The sequence below is a fragment of the Equus przewalskii genome, chromosome 15, assembly GCF_037783145.1.
Source record: "Equus przewalskii isolate Varuska chromosome 15, EquPr2, whole genome shotgun sequence".
In the NCBI taxonomy this organism is placed as follows: domain Eukaryota; kingdom Metazoa; phylum Chordata; class Mammalia; order Perissodactyla; family Equidae; genus Equus; species Equus przewalskii.
Window position 1 is genome coordinate 42341731 of NC_091845.1, and position 20033 is coordinate 42361763.

General features: G+C 43.8%; 1 protein-coding gene and 1 long non-coding RNA gene across 3 annotated transcripts in view; both read left to right on the forward strand.

Moving 5' to 3' along the window:
- The window catches only part of LZTFL1 (leucine zipper transcription factor like 1), a 52493-nt gene extending 48026 nt beyond the window's left edge, over positions 1-4467 (forward strand). For both annotated transcript variants that reach the window (XM_008526423.2, XM_008526422.2), the window contains exons 8-10: positions 11-187; positions 990-1093; positions 2145-4467. In XM_008526423.2, coding sequence (XP_008524645.1) covers positions 11-187; positions 990-1093; positions 2145-2163 — 300 coding nt within the window. In that variant the 3' untranslated portion in view covers positions 2164-4467. The remainder of the gene's footprint in view (positions 1-10; positions 188-989; positions 1094-2144) is intronic.
- A 7142-nt stretch (positions 4468-11609) lies between these two features.
- LOC139076156 (uncharacterized) lies at positions 11610-14071 on the forward strand. Its single transcript, XR_011527473.1, has 2 exons — positions 11610-11782; positions 13364-14071. It is a non-coding gene; the product is annotated as an uncharacterized lncRNA (long non-coding RNA).
- The last annotated feature ends 5962 nt before the right edge of the window (positions 14072-20033 follow it).

Genomic DNA, 20033 nt, shown 5'->3' on the forward strand with positions numbered 1-20033 from the left:
TTTTTCATAGGATTTTATAAAGGCCCAAGACTTGAGTGACTTAGAAAACACCGTTGCTACCTTGAAGAGTGAGTTTGAGAAGACACTGAATGACAAGACAGAAAACCAGAAGTCCTTGGAGGAGAAGCTCGTGACAGCCAAGCATGACCTACTCAGAGTTCAGGAGCAGCTGAGCCTGGCTGAGAAGGTCGCATTCGTTTGTTCCTGTCCAGTTGAAGGATGAGTGCAGTGTAGAGGGACAAGAGTACCTCAGGGAGAGGCTGGACGGCTGCAGGTTCACCTTGTTTTGTCAAGGATTAGCCAATATGTGTTCTAAAGGTTTATCATTTCTGGGCACCAAGAATCTTCCATCTTTGGCACTAAAATATCTGTGATAATAAAAAATCTCCACTCCTTCCTATGCCATGATCAGATGCTCCTCCCCAGGTGGCTTACAACTGCTGGCCCGCACCCCACGTTGCCCTCCTGCCCATCCCTGCTGCAGCCCAGCAGAGGGAGGGTGACCTTTTTTTTTTTAAAGGATCCTATACTTTTTTCTTAACTTATGTGAAATGCATAGAGAACGGGTTCTTCACTTTAGAAATGAGACTCTTAAGAACATGGGAGCTAAAATTTAACTAAATTGAAAGTCCTCCTCCTAAAACACTGACACTGCTCTGGATTTGGAAAAAAGATCCTGGTTCTTTTACCTGAAAATCAATTTACTATTTCAAATGTATTTCCCACGTCTAGGGCTTAGTATGTTTGAGTTATTTGCTAGCATTGCCCTTGGGAAAATGTTACTATTTTACTGGCTTCTCATTTGAAAGAATGTATTTTTAAAGTTTCAATAGTCTTAATTTTATAGAAGTATTTTTTTAAAAGAAATTAGAAATGAAGATAAGCAGAATATTAGTAAAATTAGAGCAAAAAATAGACATTTTCATCAGATTCATTATTTCTTTCCTTAACTGTTTCTTAGTAATGGGCTGACATTTTTCACTACGCAGGAATTAGAGAAGAAATTCCAACAAACAGCAGCTTATCGAAACATGAAAGAGATTCTGACCAGGAAGAACGACCAAATCAAAGACCTGAGGAAAAGACTGGCAAAGTAAGCCATGCCGACCCCACCCCTCGGGTTTGTCTCTCCACTGGGCTGATGTTTGTCCTTCATTGAATCTAAGCTGGCGTCAGAGAGGTCGGGCCAGTGGCCGTTGCTCTGCCATCGAGTCCAGAAGCCTGCGTCTGAGGGAGCAGAGGGGCTCTGGCCAGGCCTCGTCCGCAGTGCCCACCAGGGCTGCTTTTGAGGTCCAGCTGGAGCTTCAGACTCACACGTGACTACAGTAGGCTACTCTCGGCAGTGGAGTCACTTAGCAGCATCAGACAGGAAACGCAGCAAGCTAGCCAGACAGCTTTAGGCATTTCTCCTCAGTGGTGTCCTTGCAGCAGTCCAACACCTGGTCATATGTGTCCTCGAGTGACAGTTTAGGTGCTAGAGAATGAGGTCCATGCAGATGGGTGCCATAGCCAGCGTGGCTTAGACGTCTGTGCTCCACATGGGACCAGTATCTCTAGTACAACCACGTGATGCCCAGGGAGGAACATGGCTGTTACCAGAGCTCACCGCGGAGACAGGAGCCTAAAGCTGCGACTCCCACCGGGTAGTCATGGTTTGTTCACAGTTCTGTCCACATGTGGTCATTTTTGTCATTAGCAGTTTTGCCTGGAAACTCAGCTGACATTTTACCTTGATCAGGGTTCCAGGGCCACAGAGCTAGAAAGTGAATCTGAGATCACATTTGTCCTTAGAGAAGGAGGTTTGCTAACCTTTTACTCACACAGCCATTCAGCTATTTGTGTCCATCTGACCATTTAGATAATTAGTGAATTTCTCTTCTAAGCTGTCATGGATCTAAGTGCCAGATACAGACTCAGAGTCTGCAGGTATCTGGCAGTTACCGGGTCCATCCTCCCACCTGCTGCAGGAATCCCGAGTCACCAGCTAGGTGCCGGGAGGTGTCTGATGTCTGCGCTAGCAGTGCTCTCACGGGAGAATCGCGGTGCTGCTGGTTTAGTCACTGGAGAGGTTTCAAGGAAACTCATTTGGTAACAACAAACAAAAGTCTCTCGATATTATGTTCTTAATTTCTCTCTCTTTCCAGGTATGAATCTGAAGACTGAAAAGATTTCACCTGGAAGCTGCCACAGCATGACAGGACAAGCTGTTGTCACCTCAGGCATGTATTCCGAAGCAGTTTATTAATTCCCTCTCTTATTTTTCTAATATTTAGACTTTGCTTCTAAAATTTAGAACTAGAGTTTCTATTTCGGTTACCTAACTGAGAAGATAGAAAGCCTGCTGACTGATTCTGGCCGCTCACCCCACACTCCTCTCTGCCGCGTGTCGCAGTCTCGGTTCAGACGCAGTGAGGGTTCTTCATAGTGAGAAGAGCGCCAGTGGGGAGAACAGTCATAGTCTTTGGCGTTAGTATCAAGAGTATACGTTTGTAATAAGTGTTAAAGCTGGCATTGTCTACACTTGTGCATTCCCCAGGGTAAAAATAAATGTACTGTTATTAAAGATAGTTACTATGAATAAACCTTATTTTTAAAAATGAAATCTCATTCATTTTCACTATTTGATCACCAAAAAAGATATGAATTCATTGAAAATATGAATACCATCTACTATAGGCAGCATTTTTACCAATTATAGGGAAAATTAACAGTGAGCATGAGGACTCAGTTAACTTCTTTGGTCTCTCGAGCTAAGTGCTGTGTTTATCCGAAGAGGGTCAGACACTTTTTGCAACATGACTTATTATGAGTCTATATTACTGATGGAGAAGTCAGATCCGTCCTGTAGTTCTCCAGTTGAGAAAATGTCTGGACTCAGAATAAATGTAATCTTTGTACTTCAGTTTCGACAATATTCTTTTAAATTACATGTTAAATAGGAAAACTTTTAAAAAGACTTACATTCAACATAAAATCGGTTCCCAGACCTCAGATTCAACTTTTGATTATAGTTTATTTATATACATCTACAGTAACTGCATTTTTGAGAGGTTTTGATTGTAGTTTCATTGGTCCTGCTTTTTCTTGAGTGATTTTGGAGAGAGCCTTAGGAATTAGGAGCCACATCTGCAGTTGTATAATGCAACTAAACACCATAAGGATAAGAAGTGAAATGCGCTTCATGAAGCCGTAATGCCTCAGAAGGAAGGTACTTACTTTTAACACATTATTTAGAAAGTGATTATTCCCACCTCCAAAAGCAGAGTATTGTCCCCTAAGTGAACACTGTCTAGTAACAGAGGCCGCTCTGCTTCCACAAATGAGGATTTTATTCACCAAAAAGAGTTTACTGGTCAGAGGATAAAGCTCGTTGTTATTTGTATTCAAGTTTTTAATACTAGCCTTGAATTTGTCATTTTTATTATAGAATCTATGTTAAAATATTGAAGGAACAAATGATAAAGGGCAAGATAATTTCCTCCCAAAAGGACACAGAAGACAGTCTTAAAAAGATGAATGAATCAGAGGGAGGGAAAAAATCCGGTAACAAGCCAGCACTTACCACATATTCTTTCCCACCTGTGTCTCACTATTCAGGCCGCTTATCAGCTTCCGTGTCCTTTCAGAGCTGTCACTGAGGGTTCCAGTCTCACCCCTTATTTCTTTAGCCCCAAAACTGATAGTCTCTCCAAAAATCTGTTACATTGTTTATGGACCAGGATATTCTATATAATTCAGAAACAGAACTCTTGATGAAATGGCTAGTGTATCCTTCAGAAACCGTTTAATTATTTTCTCCCTACACCTTTCTTAGTTTGATGCCCAAAGGGAAGATAAGTATGTTGAGAAACCTGTATTGCCAAGTACAATTTCAACTTGCTTTTTGGTAGCAACTTTGAAATATTCTGTGTAGTATGTTTCAGTTCAATAATAAATTCAAAAGGATTTCTGATACCTTAAAACCTAACTATGATCCACATTAAGATAAACAAATATGATGTTCTTTGACGTAAATCCACATGATTCTTTCACATATAAATACTTTCTGTGCTTTGGCTTGTCACTGTTTTGTATGTGTGTGCATTTTTTAACTCATGCCCTTAGCAAAACGCAATTTAAAATTTTTATTTTTGAATATTTTCCTAGTTTTAAGATTTATCTGATTTAACTAAGAAAGCAAGCCCTTTTAGTCTACTTATTTCGGGTTTCTAAGAATGTTGGCTCAAGCCCTAATTGAACTTTCAGTGTGCTGAGCTGTGTAGACTGCACTGGTGGCTGTCATAACGCAGCTGTGGTTTAACTTAAATATTCAAGGCTCCTGCTAAATTAGGACTCAGACCTTTTGTTGACAAAAATCAAATGTAAGTGGTGTTTGTTACTAATTTCTTCTGTTCAACATTTAAGTGTTTATTTTTTCTCATTATGTATTACATTTTGTGTCTATATTAAATAAATGTTTCATGATTATTTGCTTGTCCTATATAACTCATTATAAGGAAAATATTGCTCTCCATTGAAGTTGTAATCCTATTTGATAAAACCTTTGCTATTTGCTATTTCTAGTCTGATGAACTGAAAAGGGTTTATAAAGATGTTTACATTTTTAAATGCTCGGTGCTGGGGCTGGTCTGGTGGTGCAGCAGTTAAGTTCACACATTCTGTTTCTCGGTGGCCCAGGGTTCACCGGTTCGGATCCCAGGTGCGGACACGGCACCACTTGGCAAAAGCCATGCTGTGGTAGGCGTTCCACATATAAAGTAGAGAAAATGGGCATAGATGTTAGCTCAGGGCCAGTCTTTCTCAGCAAAAAGACGAGGATTGGCAGTAGTTAGCTAGGGCTAATCTGCCTAAAATAAATAAATAAATAAATAAATGCTTGGTGCTTTTAGATATATTGGACTGCAAACATTCGGCATTAATGATTTCCTTTTACTTATGTGTAAATGCTTATATTCTAAAGCTTTGCCATTAGAAATTCAAGACATGATTTCTCTCATGTGAACAAGTCTTTCAGAAATAAAAGCCATCTCAGCAAAATATTATTTAATATTTAGACAAAATAGTAATACTTAGGCAATAAAATATTTAAACAAAATTTTCAACACTGCTTAGAGAAAAATGTTTCAGTATTTTACAGATAAAAAACTACCAATGTTAGACAAAACAAAATTGGAATTTGAAAGTCCTTCATAATTTTTTAAAAGTAACAGTTGACCTGCTATCAAATTAATAGCTTATTAAATGGATTTTCATGAGCACTTAGAAAAGAAACTTATAATCACCAGGAGCCAACATGGGTCTCCATAGCAAGAAATCATGGCAGACTAAACTCTTTTCTGTTTTAGGAGAGAGAGAGAGACAGTATATCAGGATGTCAGCAAGATGCTTGACAGACTTCATGATAACCTTGGTGAACAGGGTCTTACTTGGGTTCTCCCAAATGCAGACTTTTAGATAAGGACTGGGGAGGTGATTCTAGGAAGTCTAGGGAGTCTAGAGATTCTAGGAAGTCTAGTCTCTAGGGAGACTGAGGAATTGAGACAAATTGCGAGAGTCACCACTATGGGCACCTGGGGCTCAGTCCTGCTGGGGACACCCTGAGGCACTGTATGGAAAACATCTCCAGATTCTTCCACTGTCTAGTCTAGATTTCCCCTTGCCCTCAACTAGCATTTCTGCTGGTCAACATTGCTTGTGTACTGAGATGAGCCAGACCTTCCTTTCTTAGACATCTGAGCCCCTGATTCTTTTGCCCTTGTCATGCTGTCGTTGTGAAATTTCCCATTTATTGTTATCCCCAAGTATCACCAACAAGCACCCCATGAATCCTAAGTCCAGATTCACACTATATAATCCAGGTTCAGATCCTGGGCGTGGACATGGCACCGCTCGTAAGGCCATGCTGAGGTGGTGTCCCACATGCCACAACTAGAAGGACCCACAACTAAAAAAATATATCTATACAGCTATACACTGGGGGGATTTGAAGAGAAAAAGCAGAAAAAAAAAAGATTGGCAACAGTTGTTAGCTCAGGTGCCAATCTTTAAAAGAAAATAAGAATAGTCAACACTATTGAAGAAGAACGAAGTAGGCGGACCTACATTACCTGATGTGAAGACTTACTGTAAAACTGTGGTAATAAAGATGGTGTGGTACTGCTGAAAGAAGAGACAACCAGATCAATGGAATGAAGAGCCCAGAAATAGACCCACATGAATATAGTCAACTGATGTTTGACAAAGGAGCAAAGGTGGTACAATGGAGCAAAGATACTTTTTCAGCAAAGGGTGCTAGAACAACTGGCCATCCACATGCAGCAAAATGAATCTTGACACAGACCTTACACCTTCACAAAAAGCAGCTCAAGGGGGCCGGCCTGTGGCCGAGTGGTTGAGTTTGCGCGCTCCGCTGCGGTGGCCCAGGGTTTCATGGGTTTGAATCCTGGGCGCGGATGTGGCACCGCTCATCGAACCATGCTGAGGCGGCATCCCACATGCCACAACTAGAGGGACCCACAACTAAAAATACACAACTATGTACCAGGGGGCTTTGGGGAGAAAAAGGAAAAATAAAATCTTAAAAAAAAAAAAAGTAACTCAAAATGGATCATAGACCTAAGTACAAAATGCCAAACTATAAAACCCCTAGAAGTTAACATAGGAGAATAACCTTGGTGACCTTGGGTATGGCAATGACTTTTCAGATACAAGACCAAAGGCACAATCCATGAAAGAAAGAATTGAGAAGCTGAACTTCATTAAAATTAAAAACTTATGCTCTGAAAAAGACAACGTCAAGAGAGTGAGAAGATAAGCCACGGACTGGGAGAAAATATTTGCAGAAGACACATCTGGTAAAGGGCTGTTATCCAAAATATACAAAGAACGCTTAAAACCCACCAGTAAGAAAACAACCTGATTTAAAAATGGGCCAAAGATTTTAACAGACACCTCACCAAAAAAGACACACAGTTGGCAAATAAGCATATGAAAAGATGCTCTACATCATGTGTCATCAAGGAAACAAATTAAAACAATAAGACACCACTGCACATCTATTAGAATGGCCAAAATCCAGAACACTGACAACACCAAATGCTGGCAAGGATGTGGAGCAACAGGAACTCTCATTTATTGCTGGTGGAAACACAAAATGGTACAGCCACTTTAGAAGACATTTGCGCACTTTATTACAAAACTAAACATACTCTTACCATATGATCCAGCAATCACGTTGCTTGGTATTTACCCAAAGGAACTGAAAACTTATGTCCACACAAAAACCCACACATAGATGTTTATAGCAGCTTTATTCATAATTGCGGGAAACTTGGAAGCAACTAAGATGCCCTTCAGTAGGTGAATGGATCAATACACTGTGGTCCAGCCAGACACTCTGCCCCCGGGGAACTTCAGCTGCTGAGTGGGACTGTAGAGCAACGGCAAGCCACTTTGGGCTTGTACCCAGATAGTGAGCATCATCGGAGGAGAGAAACTTGAAGATGGAGTAAGTATAGACATCTCTTGATGAGTTTTGCTATTAAACAGAGGAGAAAAAAAAAACAGGGCAGAAGCCAGAGGGTTGAGATCTGGGGTCGTCTTGTTTACTGCTGCATCCCCCATGCCCAGAACAGGCCCAGTACATAGGCACATTCAATCACTATCTCTTAAATAAATGAATGAATCAGACCTGATAAACAAGAAACTCACCTTAGATGCTAAATAGGGCTCTAGTTACTTGCCTTGTAAGCATTTTCACCGCAAACATTTTCACCACATAACTTAATTCGCCAGTTAGGCAATTTTGCCATATAAGGTAAAATAACAAAAAATAAAAGAGGGACATTTAAAGGACATAATGAAATGTGCCGTACACATCTGGACTAAATTTAAATGTTCTATCGCATGTCCAGTCCTTATATTTCACCAAATCATCTAAGCCAGATTCTGTGCCAAATACCAAAATTCTGTCCACATCATGTTGTCCACTGTTAAGAAGCAAAAAATTTTCACCACTTGCAAGAAACTTACAAGGAATCACGTAACCACGTCCTTCTTTGGAAGGAATAGGAGGAGCTTGATTCTTCTTTTGCCTCGAACTTCTAATATTGGGTGACAAGTTTGGTAAAGACGCATTAGAGAACAAGTGTTGTGTCTACTTTGGCTAAAGCATCGGTGACTAGCACCCTCGAACGCTGCTGGGAATGATAGCCGCCTCCTTCACGTTTGCCGTAGCTTGGGCAACTTTGGGTTTTGAAGGTGGGAGGGATGACCGCTCACCGAAGGATTTGTAAACTATGTTATCGTTTTCTAGTGTAGTATGCAATCTAGCTTTACACTGTCTTATTTCACACCTCCAGGCAGTTTTATCCCTGTATTTTCTAGTTGAAACCGAACTATCAACCAGTTGTTTTATCTTTTATGGCAAAATTGCCTCACTGACCAGTTAGTTATGCAGAGAAAATGTTTGCGGCAAAATGCTTGTGGCAAAGATGTCTACAGCAAAGATGCTTATGGCAAAAATAAACAGTGATGAGTGCCAAGGAGCTAAAACAAAGCAGGAAAGAGGATGTAAAATGTTGCAGTAGTTGACATTTTAGATAAGGTTATTACTAAGGCCTCATGAGAAGGGGACTTTTGAGCAAAGATCTGAAGTAAGTGAGGAAGCTGGCCATGGGATATCTGAGAGAAAAGCATTCCAGGCAGAGGAAATGGCCGGTGCAAAGGCCCTGAGGCAGGACCAAGCCAGAGGACTGAATAAACAGCAGAGAGTGCAATGCCTGGAGTAGTTTGAACCAGGGAGAGCAGTAAGAGAGGCAGTCGTAGGAACAGTGGGGCTCAGGTCCTGCAGAGCCGAGTAGATCACTGCAAGAACTTTGCCTCTTGGACTTAGTGAGACGGGGAAACCACTTGAGGGGTTGAGCAGAGGAGTGAACTGACGATTTATATTTGATAAAATACAACATCCATACTTAGTGGCGATATGTGGAATGCTTACCCTTTGATCTTAGGAACACAGTAAGGTCTCCCACCATCCCCACTTCTATTCAACGTTGTGCTGGAGGTTCAAACCAAAGCCAGAGGCCACGAAAAAAAACCCAATCCTGTCCTTATCTATAAATGACGTGATCGTGTACAGAGAAGATACACAACAATCCGCAGGTAAGTTATTCACATGGAAAGAGAATTTAACACTGCTAAAGATAAACAGAGTCATCCCATAAGATAAAAGTTTTAATCTTCCAGGAAGATATAATGATTTAAAGTTTTGATGGCCCCTAATAGCTTCAAATTCTATAATGTAAACATTGACAAAATTAAAAGAAGAAATAGACAAATTCACAATCGTAGTGGAAGATATTAACACTTCTCAGTGATTGACAAGGCAAGCAGAGAAAAGATCGGTGGAGATGTAAAAGGTAGGAACATGCAATAGCAAATCTGCCCGTCGGACACATACATCTCTTCTAAACCGCAGCGCCCACTTTCTTGTCAAGCACACACAGAATACTGGTGAAAATTGGCCGTACACCATACGTAAGGCAAGTCTCAAGAAAGTTCAACAAGCTGAATCACACGAAGTATGTTCTCCTGAAAATCCCCGTATGGTATAATCATAAAATTGACTGTCTACAGCAACGAAAATGCACAAACGACAGCTACACACAACACGAACGTGTCCCACAAATACGACGTTAAAAAAAGTAAAATGCGAAACAGCAGACATTATGATTCCATTTATATGAAGATTTACATAAATGACTCCATTTATATAAAGTTCCAAACCAAGCTGCATTTTTTAGAGTGCATGGATAGATGTAAAATCACAAAGAAGAGCTAAGAAATAGCCTTACCACAAAATTAGGGTAGTGGTCATCTCTCAGGGGGTGTTGAACTGGAAAGGGCAGGGGCTGGGGCATGCTCTTGAGCGCTGGAAATATTTTTTCTTCACATGGGTGGTAGCTACACGGCCGTGTTGTAATTATTTGTTACACTACACACGTGTATGTATTTTTCTATATGTATGCTACATGTCGTAATTTTGAAAGTACTAGTACTGAGCAAATGAAGACAGAGCCAATTTGGGGTAGGTTGTACATTAGGGATGGAAACCAGGAAGTCCGAAGGGCGGTTGTGGAAGCGTGCAGGTCCTTGCAATGCAGGAGGCAACTGATTTAGCAAAAGCCCTGGCAGAGAGTGCTGGAGCTATTTCCAGGCAACGTGGCACCTTGGCAAGCAGGGAAAAGATTTCGGGCTCCTCAATTCTTGAGAAGAAAGTTTTGTTGCATATATAACAAAATTATCTTTAAGATCTTTTTTTCTGTTGACTCTGATTGTATTTTAGAGAAGAAATTTAAAAGGTGGGGAAAAGCAGGCAGAAGTAGACCATAAACAAGGGGCACTGGGGACAATGGGAAATGGCAAACGAAGGGGGATTCTGCGGGGAGGAGATCTGTGGATGTTAATAAAATGGGGGGCGGGGGATACAGTGCTTCACTGGGACCCGTGTGTCTGTGTTTTAAAGCTCCACAGATGATCCTGATGTGCAGCCAGTTTAAGAACCCAGTGTGCTCCTGAGGCTTTAGTGTGCCTACAAATCCCCTGGGGGTCCTGCTAAAACTAGATTCTGATTCAGGAGGCTGGGAGAGGGGCCTGAGAGCCTGCATTCTCAAAGTTCCCTGGTGGGGCCCATGCTCCGCCATAGACCTCCTTTTGACTATTGATAGGCAAAAGAAATCCAATAGAATCTGAACTATTGAGCTTGTGAAATGAAGCGTGTGTGTTTTCTGGCAGAGGGAGATTGACAGGGCTTCTCCTGTTATGAAATGAAGGAACAAGCACAAAGCAGCCCAGCAGGACATAGTGAACGGCCTTAGGGGGCCACTAATGGAGACAGCGCGGCCCAGGTGTACCCTGACCCTTGAAAATATTTTCACAGTGCTCCGTCTGTTTTTCTCCATCAGATTATGCCTTCTAGTTGGTCTTGATTCCTTGTTCCCAACAAAAATGTTTGAAGTAAAAAAGTAAATTTAGCCAACACCAACAAAAAGCATGGAAGGATTCATCCCGGCTCCCTGGGCCACGTGTGTTCAGAGCACATGCCTGGACCTTACTAACAGGCGGTCAGCTGGGAGGTCGTGGTGAGAAGCCACAGTGCTTTCCAGATAAGCTCTTTTCTGCATCTGTTCTCTCTGACCTGAAAAATGCCTATTAGTTCCATTGGGGCCTTTCTAAACGATGTCCAATTGGTGATGTTTACCCAAATTACTTACTTCAGACAACATAAGCTTCAATTCACAGAAAATCCTTTCAGGTTACTCTGTTGAAACAGTTGTCCTTTGGAAGTGGCATATGGACAAATGGACTCAGTTTATTACATTTATTGTTTTCTTTAACCTTACTCCGACTCTGAGGAAGCCCTGAGTTTTCACCAGTAGTACTGGTAAACTGTACAAATTGAAACATTTATTTTAGCATCTCGCTACATTATTTTAGGTTAAGGTTTCTTTACTTTCAAGCCTTGGACTTCTTTTCATTTTCTTTTCTCTCATTTTTAAGGCTGCCACTAAAGTCATCTGTGTCCCATTAGTTTTTTTCATATCTCACAGCCAAAGCCGGTCCAGAAACAGAGCTGTGGCCTCCCGCTGCCACCCCAGTCCCGGTTCTGTGCAGCCACCCTGCCTTCGGGCCTGGCCAGAATTCCTCACCACCTCACCACCTCTCTGCTGCTTGTCAGAGTTGCCGGAGGGTCTAAATTTCTTTGGAGTGTTCAGTGAAGAAGGTCAGTACTGTCTCCCATCTTGCAGATGTGAAGTGGAAACTCAGAGAGGACATACGCTGTTTCCCAAAGTCCCTCAATAAGAGACACTGTTAATGCCTAAGTGTATATACAATGCTATAATAGATGCAATATGTATTTCTATTTATTTACACACATAAATATTTATATACACACCCCCCATAAAAGACTAAATTGAACACGTTCTCTGCAAGTTACAGGGGGGAAGCCAGTGTTAAACCACCTCCAGTGAAATAGTCAGACAAATCCTGAATGTAGGACATTCTGCATTTAAACAATTAGCCTGGCCTCTTCAGAAAGTTAATGTCATAAAAACAAAAAGGTGGGAACAGTGTCCTAAAAGCAACTCTATTCATAACAACTAAATGCAACGTATGAACCCTAATTAGATGCTAGAATGCTATGGAAAGCGTTTGGGGACCACTCCCTGAAATTTTTCCTTTGTATACCTTCGCAAAGTCTAGTTAGTTACCTCCTTAGAACATTTTAGCTCATCCCTCTCCTAAGTGACATGCTATTCCACCTGCCCAAGATTTAAGCTCTACCTTTTTATTTTTTCAAAATCCCACAAATTAAATATCCCTCTGCACTGAGACCTGTGTCATGGGGTAAGGGCTCACCATGACGTTCTGGAGCATCATGGTGATGTGTCTTGAACATGTTTCTTTTTTTAAATCCTACAAAGCAATCGTTGGGCTGCATAGATCTGTAGTGGAAAATGCTGAGCTCTTAGTACTTTAAATATTGCTCTGTCTTAGTCTCGCTGTCTTTTCCTTCTAGATTCTAGGTAGGTGTATGTTACTTACTGCCCTATATGTCTTAACTTTGTAAATATTTTTTTACCTCTCTGTGCAATGTTCCAGAAAATTTCTTCGGACATATCTTTGAGTTCACCAGATCTTCCCTCAGCTGTGTCTAATCCACTTTTAAACCCATCCATTGAGTTTCTAATTTCAATTATTGCATTTTTCATTTCTAGAAGTTCCATTTGATTTTTATTCTAATTATCTGCATTATTTTTCATTCCCTGTTCTTTACTTTTTATTTTCTACTTTACCAGTAATGGAGAGAGGAGTACAGAAATCTCCATCATGATGGCAGTTATGTCAATTTCTCTTTGTAGTCCTATCAATTTTTGCTTTCTGTTCTTAAAGGCTATTTTATTGATTATATTTAACTTTGAAAATGTTATATCTTTCTAGTGATAGATGTCCTTTCTATCACTAATAATAACACTTTTTGGGTTAAAGTCTATTTTATCTGGGGTAATAGAGCTCTCCTTAGCTTTCCTTTGGGTAACATTTTCATGCTGTATCCTTTTCATCATTTCACTGTAAATTTTTCTGTGATCTTATGTTTGGTATCTCATAAATGGCATGTAACTGTATGTGTGAATTTTTTACTCCAGTTTTATAGTCTCTGTCTTTCACCTGGTTCATTTAATCCATCCACATTTATTGTAATTACTGATATATTTGGATTTATTTCCCCATCTCACTTTGTGCTTTCTATTTGTCAAGAATTTTCAATAACTCTTTTTTCCCCCTTTTTTGCTTTCATCAGACTGTGGAACAATATAAAGCAACTAGAACTCTCAGGCTGCTATGGAATTATTGGTACATATATATGAATTGATATAACCACTTTAGGAGTCATCTACCAAAGCTGAAACTACATACACACTATGTTTCAGCAATTCCACCCTTAGAAATGCTTGCATATGTGTACCAGGACACACATACCAGAATATCCCTATCAGCATTCTTCATAACAGCCAAAAACTGTAAATAATCCAAATGTCCATCAGTAAAATGGATGAACAATATGTAGTTATAATCATATAGGGAATACAATAGAGTGGCAAAAAAAAATCAACTACATTTACATATACCAACTTGGATGAAACTTTAAAATAATAATAATGATAATGTGAGGCAAAAAAAGTCAGACACCAAAGAACAGCCACTATATTTTTCCATAATATAAAGTTCAAACACAGACAAAACTAAAGGAAAGTGTTTAGAGATTCATGCTCAGGCGATAAAACCATAGTGCCTAAGAAGAGAAAGGAAGGGACTGTTGGCAGAGTGCTTCCTTCTGCAGGGAGAAGGTTGGGATCCAAGAGGCAGGAGCAGCTGAGGGGCCTTCTGGGGTGCTAGCATCCCTTTCATGACCTGGGTGAGATGATAATCTTTGAGCTGTAGATTTTTTGTGTGCAATTTTCTATATGCATATTATATTTCACTATGAAAAAAAGGAATATAGTTAATATATATGGGTTTTAATACTCATTAACATCATTTTCCAAATTTCTCTATTCACTAATAATGTTGGTATCCTTGGGTTAAGTCCTCTAACCTTTACTTAAAGTTATTGTATACCTAGTATTGGCCTGGGTATGAGGACACAGAGGAAGTTGGAGGCGCACATGGTCCTGGCGTTGGAGGGGGGTTAGCAAGGAAGAGGGGCCCTTCCCTGCCCCCTGTATTGTAACAGAAGGTGAAAAAAGGGTGGCTTATGTTTCTGGGTACATTTGACAGAGTGGATTCATTATAATTTAGGTCTACGTGCCACATTACTCTCTTATAAGAGGTAAGGGAGTGAAAGGTGTGATGAGGCACGGAGGCAAAGAATGCAGGCCACACATTTGGATAAAGATTGGTGGTGAGCAGAGCTAGAAGGTTTTAAGAGATGCTCTTAGTGGGACCTAAGGATGTTTTTAAGCCAAAAAAGGAAAAAGGAGAAGCTATCAGCAATGCCAGGGAGAGCAGGGATGGCTGGTAGGAGAGACACGGGAGCCCCGGGAGGGAGTGGGAGCCCACACCCGGCGAGGCTGGCAGGGAGAGAGAACTGCAGGGGCGCCCAGCCTGGAGGGAGTGCCCTTCGGCTGTCTGTGGGGCTCTCAGGACCTTTGTTAAGTCATCAGTGGAAGGAGAAGGATGGAAAGAGAGATTTGAGGCACACAGAGAAGATCCGGAACGTTGGCCCAGGGTTGCAAGACTCCAACCAGAGAGGGATCTCAAAGAAGCAAACAGCAGCAAGGCCCTGCTGAGGTCTCAGACCTGTGTTTGCAGCAGACCCAATCACAGCTCCGTGAGATTTTTCCAGAAGGCCCTAACAGCAGTCTGGGGAGCCCAGAGATCCTTGAGTTTGGGTGGAACAGGGCTGAGAGACGGTGAAAGGACCAAGGGCAAGGGTGGGGAGGAGGGAAGTATGTGGAACTGGCTGACGGTGAGGTGCAGGCCAGAGAGGGAGGCTCTGAGGAAACAGGGAGGACCAGAGACAGGGCCCCGGCGGGCAGAGAGCAGGAAAGGCTTGGGGCTCAGGTCTGGAAGACGGAACTGGGGTTTCCCACATTGCAGGTGTAGTGGCTACAAGGGATGGACCCGCCTAGGATGCATCTGGCCTCCTTGCAGAGGAGGTAGAGGAGCAGAGAGAGGGAAGGTCCCATCTCTCCTCTTCTGAGGACAAAGAGACAGCATCTGTGCTGGGGCTTTGTCTCAAGCAGGTGCTCACACTCTAGGCCTGGAAGAGGTAAAGCCCCATGGCAGGAATTACCACTAAACCGCCCGCCCACACCCACCCAAGTCAGGACCATCCAATGCAGCTTCCTGCAGTGATGGAAACATTCTACATCTGCGCTGGCCAGCACAGCAGCCACTAGCCACAGGGGCTGCCATGCTCTTGACATGCCACTAGTGTGACTGAGGAGCTGAAGTTTTAATTCAACTTTGATTAATTTAAAATTCAGTAACTGCATGTGGCCAGCAGCTGCCATACTGGACAGCACAACTCCAGGCCCTCTCCTGTCAGACAGAGATGTGGGCTCGGCAGTGGGCTTCTGCTATGTTTTTGGGATCTGAACTCTTTTGTCAAATAAAATTCCATACAGAAACATAACATATAGAGACATCATGGTGGGGCTACCCTGCTTGGGCTCCCAGCACCCCTTGCCAAGCCGTGGGCACGTCTTTGAAATTCCAGGGCTCTGTGGGAACGGTTTGTGGGCAAGGTCTGTGGTGCCCAACAGGGTGCACATACCACTGGGGGACATACGGTGGTTCGAGGCAGCACCACAGACAGACATTTTAAAACTTGAATATTTATCAATTTATCTTAAAATGCATTAGAAAAATGTTAGCTTTACATGTATGGTAGTGATAGAAGCTTTCATTTTTAAATGTATTCAAGTGAAAAGATTAATTAATTTAAAGGAAAAAATAAATCATGGTCCCTGCACACAAATACATACATATGCACATGCACACGTGCACACACCATTCTCAGGCACACAATCACACACTCCCGGCCCCAAGGCAGGGGCTCCCCGGCTCCTGGAAGGACTCTCCTCTTCGCTGCCTGAGCTGGGCCAGGGCCCACAGCAGCCCCAGTGCTCCCGCTGCAGAATCTCCTCCCCGCGCTTCCCCAGTTGCACCGCGGGTGTCTGTGCTCCCAGAAGGAGAGCAAGCAGGCACCTCAGATAGCTCGGAGGGGAGGACAGTCATTTCCAGAGGTTTTGCCTCGACTCCCTGAGCCTAGCAGGCTCCTGGCACATAGTAGGTGGGCAATAAAAACTCGAATGTCTGAAGAAACGTTCTGCAATGCAGGCGTCTCAGGCTCATTGATGCTGTGGACAGCAGGGATGAGCTTATACTGAAGTGCTTAGAGTCCACAGCACACTTGTCATTTACCAACTGAGACTCAACTATGAGCCTGGCCCTAGGGAGAAAGGATGCACAGGACACGATACTGGCCACAGCCCAGTGGGGACACACATCTTGCACTCTTCGTGACAAGGCAGCACTGGAAGTGTTGGAAACATGATATGCACCCCGGGCTTGGGGGCAGGAAAGAGGGACAGTGTATTCTGGCTGGGGATATGGGGATGGTGCTGCCTTTTTTTTTTTTAAAGATATGCTTTTTGGTGAGGAAGATTAGCCCTGAGCTAATATCTGTTGCCAATCTTCCTCTTATTTTTTTCTCCCCAAAAGCTCAGTACATAGTTGTATATCCTAGTTGTAGGTCATTCTAGTTCTGCTATGTGGGACGTCGCCACAGCACAGCCTGATGAGTGGTGTAGGTGCTCTCCCGGGATTCAAACCGGTGAACCCAGGGCTGCCAAAGCAGAGCACACAAACTTAAGCACTCGGCCACGGCCCTGCCCCTGGGGCTTCTTAAAAAGGGTGCTATTTCATTGGGGTCAAGAAGAATGGATAGACTTTTCCTGAGTCGAGTAGGGAGAGGGTGTTCCTGGCTGACGGAACTGCCCAGAAGTATGAACATGCACAGCATTTTCCAGAAGGTGAAAAGTCTAGCTTCTCCTGGAACCTAGGTGAGCAAGGGTCAAATTCCTCAAGGCCTAATTAAAAAAAAAATCCTCAAGGCCGTACAGACCAGGCTGAGGAGTTTGGACTTTATCTTGCGGGGAACCAGGAGCCACTGATGGGGGTTAAGTAACAGCGGATCACTGGGCCGAACACATCATTGGAAGCGGTGTGGCCGTGGCCATAACTTGGGGGCGGTGGTAAGAATCTGGAATCCTGGCCCAGGCGTGCCACACCCATGCACCTGAGCCAGGCCCTTCCCTCTGCCTCCACCCTGTTCCAGAAATAAGATAACTCCAGGAGGCTGGCCTGCGATCCCTGGGAATTGTCTTGATTGACATGTGGCACTGGGAGACCGGACAGGCCAGGCCACAGAAGCTCTCTTCCCTGCTGGTACTGGAGGCGCCCTGGGAGCACTCAGGCTGGGGCTCAGCTCAGCTGAAACCCTGTACCCTCGGCGCCAGCCCACTGAGAGCTGAACTCGCCCCCCCTGGCCCCTGCTGCACAGAAGCTGCTCCCCCAGCCCCAGGCGCCCGTGGAGCGCTGGAGCCAGCTCCCAGAAGCTCGTGAGTGCCAGGTGGTACATTTTCAGGAATTTTGTGAGTCGGTTGTTAAACACAGCCATTATTAAAAATTGTTATACAAACTAACAAATAAGTGATTTAAAACAGAGGCAATAAATACTCAAAACCCATCACTTCCTAATTATTTACTCCACTACTATCTACGCTCTTGAGGTTATGTCTACTGCTTATGTGTGATGGAAATTTAATATAACGATGTGCTACTGCACGTCTCTCCCTAACTCCCCGTTCCAGACATCATGTTGCTGGCTTGGGATCGGCCATAGTGGGAGTATTTACACCGTAGAAATTGGTAAATGCTACAAATCAGAGCTTTTTCTGCAGAGAGCTGGTTGTTAACCATTTACCACCACACCACTAACCTCCACCCCTGCTTTCCCGCTCCCTGTGGAGCCCACCCACCATCCCAGGCCTCTTCTTCCCACGTCTAGCAGCCACACAGCACGACTGGCCCATCAGGTTAAAGCTATCAGATGGATTTCAGGAAGGTGTGGGGACCTTATCAGGAGCCCTGAGCACCTGCCCCCGAGGATACCCTCAGTCCTGTTATGGGGCTGTCTCCTTGTGCTGCCCACAGCCCCTACCCAGGCCTCATGCCCTGGACGGGCTCCCAGGGAGTCCCGCAGTGTGACTGGAGGGAGTGCCGGCCTGATCCCTGGGGCAGGGAATTGAAGAGGGGCCTTGCCTGGGTCAAACCAACAAATGCCCAGCACCCCAGGTGCAGGCAACTGCACTGGCCTCTCTCCGGGGGCCCAGTTCCTGAGAGCCACCACATAGCCAGGTGCCCTCTAGGGAAAATCCATTTATGAGAAGAAGAACACGCCAAGTGGCTGGCTGGAGGCAGCAGCATGCCTTCTGTCTATACTATTCAACAACATTAAAAAGGCAGCCCTCTCCATGGATCGCTGAGACTTGATTTGCCATAAATTTAAATTCTCAGAAATATCTTCATGACCTTGGGTTGACAAGGGAGAGATTTCTGAAAAGGACATTCCAAAAAAAGAGTCACTAAAGGAATAGATTGGTAAATTGAACTGTTAAGAACACCTGTTCATCAGAAGACACCACTAATAGAATAAAAAGGTGACCACAGACGGAGAGAAGAAATTTGTAGTACATAAAACTGACAAAGAGGGGCCAGCCCCATGGCCCAGTGGTTAGGTTTGCGCCCTCTGCCTCAGTGGCCCAGGGTTCACAGGTTCGGATCCTGGGGGCAGACATGGCACCGCTCATCAAGCCACGCTCTGGTGTCCCACATAGAAGAACTAGAATGACCTGCAACTAGGATATACAACTATGTACTGGGGCTTTGGGGAGAAAAGAAAAACTGACAAAGAGCTCATATCTAGGGTATATAAAGAACTGTAAATCAGCAAACAAAGAAAGACACGCCAATTAGCAACTGGCAAAAGACTTGACCAGGCACTTCATGCCATAGGATGTCTGGTGACCCAATTAGCCTATGGAAAGGTAGGCAGCCTTATTAATATTAGGGAAATTAAAGTGAAAAGCCACAGTGAACTATCACTACACACCCACAAGACTGGGCAGAACTTCAAAAAGAGAATGACAAGCCTTCGTGAGGATGTAGGGCAACCGAAACTCTCGTGGGAGTGTGGCCCGTGCTCCCTCCTGGAAGACAGTGTGGCAATCTGTCCTGCAGCTGATCACACACCCACCTACCGCCCAGAAGTTCCAGCAACAGAGCGCTCATCCACCCAAGCACACACACGAGGAGGCTCATTCAGAACCGCGTTATTCAGAAGAGCCCCAGACTGGAGACAGCACGGGCACCCATCAGTGGTAGACGAGAGCATGTTCACGCCCCGGGCCGCTCCGCAGCAGCAGAGCCAGAGCCTGAGTGAGTCCCACACCCGCAACCAGGACCCGAGAGCGCAGACCGCACGCAGGGAGTCCCTTCTGTCAAGGTCAACGCAGCTGAAACTAACCTACAGCGAGAGAAACCAGGGGAGTGGGCTCCTGTGGGAGGAGGCGAGGGGCAGGAAAAACACTCGAGAACCCAAAGTTTAAAAATCCAAAGTGTCTCCTGCCGTACTGCAGACTTTGTCTGCTTTTTGGAGGTAGAAAGTTCAAGGACGGGTGGTACGTCTGAGGGCTCTCCCCCTCCTCCCCACACCCCCATTCTCCCCTGCCACCAGCCAGGTGGGGGCTCCAGGGAAAGCCCAAGGAGGGACCGTCCCAGAGGGGGGGTTGCATTCCAGCTTCTAGTAAGATTTCCACCAGCAACCAGGCTTCTCCTCTCTTTTTAACTTTATGTATCTTTTTATTTATCAAGCATTTTCTTAGCTCTTGCTGTGTACCAGG